A 6,477-nucleotide genomic window follows, 5' to 3' on the forward strand; every position below is an offset into this window, starting at 1 on the left:
ACGTTGCGGACCCAATATTTGCGGAAGACCGGTGCTAATTTTCTAATATCCAAAAACTATGAAACTTATAATCCCCACCTAGTAAAATAATGTATTAGCCGAATCACAACAAAAATGCATACGTGGTGTTTTGACATGAAACATAAGTTCATTTTCTAACCAAATGACGGTAAGAAAAACACGGAAAAATATGGTAGCATAATCACATAACTAGTGCAATTCTACCTTAGAGATAAATGAATTCTATGTGCGAAGGAGGGCAACGCTGGCAGGAACGTTAAAAAGGGAAACCCTAGGTTGAAATTGTGGTCTTAGGTGGTAGAGACACAATTGATAGGGACAAAACAACACGCTCATATTAGGATGATGGCTAGATACCTGAAGCAATAAGCTAGAAACACCATAACAGCTACTCGAACCCAGTCACCACATCTTACACATCGAGTAATCATTTGAGTACAAAGCACAAAATCTCACTCACCAAATTATGTGTGCACTCCTACTCACTCACCAAATTTCACTCACCAGAGAATGAAATCCCTTTGAAAACTAATCCTGAGCATAAATATCATGTCATATTGAGGATGAGCCCATCTCGTGCACCACCAGCTTCTCCACCGTGACCGTGGAGGCGGTGGCGTTATTGAATACATACACCCCACCCGCAGCATAGATGGCCTTCGTCGGGTACACCCGTGATGTCGCCGTCAACCTCCCACCCATCGCGAAGCTCTCCACGATCGAATGGTCCACGAGCACCCTGACAGAAAAAGCCTCACCCTCGAGCAACGGCACGATGCTGCCCACCACCCGCTTCACGACGTCTCTGGCAAGAGACGACCGCGACTCATCGTGGCAGAAGTGGGTCCGGAGGCCCCAGTCCATGTCCCTGGATACGTAGAAGTACACCGCCGTTTGCTCCCTTCGGCCAACGTCGGCATGGATGAGGAGACCAAAGGGACCAAGGGCGCCGCGGTTGGCAGCGCCGCCGCTGGTGCTGCAGTTGTACAGCACGTCAGCCTCGTTGAGGGCGGCGACAGCGGAAGCGTCGAGGCGGAAGGAGGCCTCAATGTCGAGCTGAGCGGTTTGGCCGAGGTGGAGCGGTGAGACGAAGCCGGCACCGATGGTGATGCCGCTGTGGTAGCTCACGTTGTGGCGGAGGGTATCAAACTCCTGCACAGGCCATTGGATGAGGTTGGTCCTGGTCTTCTCATCCAACGCCACCGTCCTTGGGATCGCCTACACACACAATCGTGCACCATGAATTAGTTAGCTCAACAAATCAAGCACGGTAAGTCCCTCGATCTGGATGCACATTGACATCACACAATGATATTTTCGTTAAGCAATGGTGTCGTATCCCAATTACCTGCACTGAAGACCATCCCTTGATGGCGTCGGTAGGCGTCGAATCGGTCTCACCGACATACCCCCACAAGACGCGCCGCCGCTTCACCGGATCGTAGAACGTCGTGGACGCAAAAAACTTTCCCCAGTTGTACCTTAGTCCGATACCCACATCTGCCTCCGGATCCATCGGTGTCCACGTGTTGGCAGGCGCGTTGTATGTCCCCAACGCATAGTAGTCGTGTCGTTCATCATCCATGCTCGCCTTCATCACATATAAAGGCTCTCCTGATGAGTTGTTGCCGGCACCGACATGGTATAAGTCGACACACTCCCACATTCCAGTGCCCTCAACGCGGTGGACTACCCCAGGGATCCGCTCGTACTTGACAAAGTCTTTCGTCTTGTACATGATGGCAATGCCGGCGTGGCCGTGGTCGTCCTTGGAGCCGATGAGGGTGCGCCATGTGTGGTCGGATTTGTCAAACCATGCGGTGGTGGGGTCACGGAAATCCTTTTTGCCGACACCGGGTGGACGGAAAATGACGGGGTTGGCGGGGTGCTTGATCCAGCTACGAAGGAGGGGGTCGGTGGGGTCTGCAGGGAGAGCGAGGCACTGGACTTGCTCCAATGTGTTGGTGTTCCCCGTGTAGAGCAAGACGACGGTGCCGTTGGGGAGGATGGTGATGGAGCCTGTCAAGACGCCGTTGATGTCGTACCAGTGGTCGGGGACCATGGCCAGTGGTAGGTGGCGCCACCGAACCAGGTCCCGGGACACTGCGTGGCCCCACGCAATGTTGCCCCACACGGCGCCCTTTGGATTGTACTGGTAGAAGAAGTGGTACAGCCCACGGTAGTACACTGGACCTGATCAATGTCAATGTTTGTTTGTGTATTATTAGTAAGTCGACAGCAGAAAGCCGGACCACAGGCGCGCGGGAGCAAGCTAGCGATCGATGAACTACTAACCGTTGGGATCTGCATGCATGCACGTATGTAGATCGCCGGCCGCGCACAGGCAAACAAAAAACCATGTCAGTCAGTCAGTAAATTTGAAGAGAATTGAAATCTTGGAATGAATATGAACATCGACCATTCATATAGTTCTTCTTTGGCTGGAAATGGAACGCGGTGCGCTGCCATTGCAGCGCCGCCTTGCTCCACCGGAACCTGTCCGCGCTCGCGTCCTTGCCGGAGGCGGCGCCCTGCCACCCCGACGCCTTGTGCGACGCACCGGCCTCTCTCGCCGTCCCCGTCGTCGCTGTCAGGATGCGGACTGGAACATGCACGTCGCCGGCCAGACCCACCCGGGCGGACCCAGCTGTGAGCGCATGGGTGACGAGAAGCGCGATCACAGCCGAGGCGCCCAGGACGGCGGCGCACACGCGCCACCTCACGGCGCCGCTAGTTTGGTGGTGGTGCAGCTCCATCGCGACGGCCGCGACTCTGAAACTTGTTCAAAGAACGAATGTGTTTGACTTCTCCGTTGGTCGATCTCGAGGGATTTATATACTTGGCCCGACCGATTTCTAGCTGGGCAATATTAATACTCGGCTTATCTTCTAGCTGCACAATATTAATGCTAGCTAGCTCAGATATCTTTCCAATCGAAAATGTGTGCTCAATTAAGTTCAGTGCGCACCGTCTTCAAACCGTCATCTCCTTGCCGAAGAGGTACGTGGTCTCAATTTTGCTTCTTTTTTTCTGCCCGCCGAAATCCATATCCAAATCCAGTACCAGCCTTATACGGATATATAGGATCCGACGTATCAATACCCCACGACTTCACGTGAGTCCCACGTACTAAGCTAAGTACAGTACTCTACGATACACAGTTTGATGAGAGAGATAGTATTTTCAAACAAAAATGGGCACGTACTCCCCAATTAGGAAGCTCCGCAGAAAAATGCTAGTACTAGCCTGGGAGATCTTTGCAAGCAAATAAATCTTTCCACAATACTGCTAGCCAGAGAAAAATAACATCGATGCCTAAATAAAAATCTATACTTCACTAATAAATAGTGAACATTAATTTTTAGCCGGCCAATAGATCGATCAAAACAGATATTTTGAATCCTCTAGATAACCAGTACTCTACAATAACTGCTATCCGAGAGATTTGATCCAAATAAAAAACTAGTCCTCGGATTTATTATATTATTAAAATTATAAAATATAAATAAATAAAAGCCACTAATTCTTCTACACGGGTTATAAAATCATTTGTGTTGTCTGTAGATTTAAGTGTCTTTATTTGAAAGCTAATGCAATAAAACAGGTCCTGGCGACATATATGATGGAGTCTCCAAGCATGCACGTGTAACTAGGCGATTTTTTTTTAAACAATACGATTTTTTTCATCATTTTCATAAATAAATAAATAATACGAGATTTAAAAAAAAATCAAAACTAGGACCTGGTCGCCCAGACGGCCGGCCGGCCAGCTGCCGATCGACAGACTCGGGGGCGGAACTAAGAAGGCCTAAATCTGAATTGCTATAAAATATTTACAGCTTTATAAGAAAAACCCTTGAATAATTCAATTTGCGAAGAAGGGTTCCCCACTCATATATTTGGCCGCCACTCGAATTTTCTTCTAGGTCCGCCGCTGGGCAGATTGGCTGCCGTCCAGGGTGCTGGTTTGGTGCATACAGTATTGCTTCACGTTGCTTTTCATGCATACTGTATATACTGTATGATGGCTACCAGGCCTCACGGCTGATCGGCTATCAGATTGCTGATCAGCGTCTGGTCGGCCAATCGAGTCCTAGATTTGAAAATTATTGAAATTATATTATATGGAAAAAAAAGTTCAAAAAACATATTATTAAAAAAAACCGCGTGTAACTAGTGCATATCGACCAAGCCTTAAAATCAAGCATCCCACAAAATGTTAGCGCTATTGTACCTAAGCTGAATTATGTGTTAATAGTAAATTCAACAAAAAGGTACTAGCTCCGTTCCAAAGCTTAAGGCTTATATTTTTTAAAAAGTAAAACCTAATAATATTTGATCAAACTTTTATAAGAATCTATCATCAACAGCAAATATGATATTTTGTCGATACCATATGAAAATATATTTCATTACCTATCTAATGATAATGATTTTACATTTTGCATGTCAATGATTTTTGGTAAAAAACTTGGTCAAACTTAGTATAATTTGACTTTCTAAAAATAATTTGTATAAGCCTTAATCTTTAGAACGGAGGTAATAACAACAAGAATGTCCAGAAAAATGTTAGCATCATCATAGGTGATTTTACTGAATAATCGGTAGGAAATTATAAGTCAAGCAGAAAAATATCAAATGAAGCAATATTTGAAAATATCAATAAAAAGCAAGAACATGCTACGCCTGAAAAGAACGAATTTCATATGGTCTATCCTTACTGGTAAACCAACATATCTCAATTAGTCGTCCTTTTGTTAGCCAGATTTACGCTACGCACTAACAATCTTTTTTGCGATACGGAGCACCTTAATGATATGATCCATCAAATATGATCAACATTTAAAGATATTTTCTCATAGTTGGAAATAATATTCTACACCCTCCGGTCGGATTTAATCGACGCGGAGGGAGGCATGTGCATGTACGTTTTTGGCAGGTGCGTGCGCCGATTTTTTAAGTCCAGAGGTAGTAGCTCGATCTCAATATGTATTTAGAATTTCACTTTTACTAAACCGGTAAACCGATGTGCAAACATGTATTTTACTCTTATATAGGTGTTAGGTATTCCTTCTTATTCAGCACCAATTGATACTAAACATGTTTAAAAGAATGTACATGTAGAATTTGAATCAGATTTTCGCAATTTATCTTAAAATTGTTGCCACCCTCTCGGTGTGCTCGTGTGTAGATGCCTCTTTAGCCTGCCTCTGACGCTACACGTGTTAACTTGTCTTCCAATCACAGGTGAGGTGGTGTGTTGAAGTGTATAAGTAAATTGCTTAGCCCTTTTCATTAGTTTGGACTTTTAGTTGCGTTGGCTAGTGCATAAACCTTGACATATTTATACATAACCCTTGTAATACTGATCTATATAATGAAAGGGCATTGGCCGGCCCTTGTGTGCCGAGTCATCCCACCGAGATAACCTTTTACGTTGAGGTTTTCACCAATTACATGCAAACATATTTGCACAAGAAATAAATGTGGACACATGACTAAGATGAACTTTTCAAGTCATTTGAGTCTAAGATTCACAAACTAAGGTATATAGGGAATGGGAATGCTTCAAATGAAACCGTAAAGGCTTGATAATCAAGTCATATATGGTCTACGATATTTATCTACAGCAGAGTGCCGCGCAAGCAGGTTCATTTTTTGTTCTGTTCTGCCTTTTTTTTCGTTGGGACAGGGAGCTCAGCAAAACTATGAACTCGATTTGTTTTACTAGTAGTGCTATTCAACTTAGGAATGCACGCGGTGGATGGCAAGGAAGCTGCTCATGTAAGTTCACGCGTTTTTTTCCCTGGTTATTTCTCAAAATCATAAACCTCAAAAATATAGAAGTAAACTTGAGCTGGTTAGCTTTCTTTAGAAGGTAACGTGACATCGTAAAACCCAACATAGCCTCCCTGAGTGATTTGCTTTGATTTGCTTAATCAAGAAAATAATCCTAGGACCAAAATTCTTAAGAGCCAAAATTTCATAAAGGAAGTCACGGTTAAATCCTGTCATATGCTTTTTCATAGTCTATTTTAAACACTAAACCCTGCTCTTTATTCCTATATACTTCATGTATAATTCCATGAGCAGTAACTACACTTTTGAAAATGAATCTACCCTTTATAAAGGCATATTGTTAATGGGATATAAGCCCATCAATTATCCTAGCAAACCTATTAGTGATCACCTTGGTAAAACTCTTAAAGATACAATTCAGCAAACTAATAGGCTTAAATTTCTTGATTTCTTTTGCATCATCCTCTTTCGGAATGAGGGTGATCATAGCAAAATTTAATCTAAAAATATCTAGAGATCCATTAAACCAATCCTCAAACAACCCCATTAGATCATTTTTAATAATGTTCCCAAAGAAAAAGGAAAAGATAGGTCATCCGGGCTGGTGCCCATTCAGCCTAGGAGCCAAAGATTGCTTCTTTAACTTCCTCCTCTAAA

At 44.3% G+C, this 6,477-nt stretch overlaps 1 protein-coding gene across 1 annotated transcript; it reads right to left on the bottom strand.

The window, feature by feature from the left end:
* Window positions 1–334: 334 nt before the first annotated feature.
* On the bottom strand, window positions 335–2,804 carry LOC127331143 (sucrose:sucrose 1-fructosyltransferase). The gene is made up of 4 exons (XM_051357203.2): window positions 2,441–2,804; window positions 2,317–2,325; window positions 1,370–2,214; window positions 335–1,239 (listed from the first exon to the last, which is right to left on the bottom strand). The coding sequence occupies exons 1-4, from the start codon at window positions 2,775–2,777 to the stop codon at window positions 574–576; spliced, it is 1,857 nt and encodes a 618-aa protein (XP_051213163.1). The 5' UTR covers window positions 2,778–2,804; the 3' UTR covers window positions 335–573.
* Between the last annotated feature and the right edge of the window lie 3,673 nt (window positions 2,805–6,477).

Source organism: Lolium perenne, chromosome 2, assembly GCF_019359855.2.
Source record: "Lolium perenne isolate Kyuss_39 chromosome 2, Kyuss_2.0, whole genome shotgun sequence".
Lineage (NCBI taxonomy): Eukaryota > Viridiplantae > Streptophyta > Magnoliopsida > Poales > Poaceae > Lolium > Lolium perenne.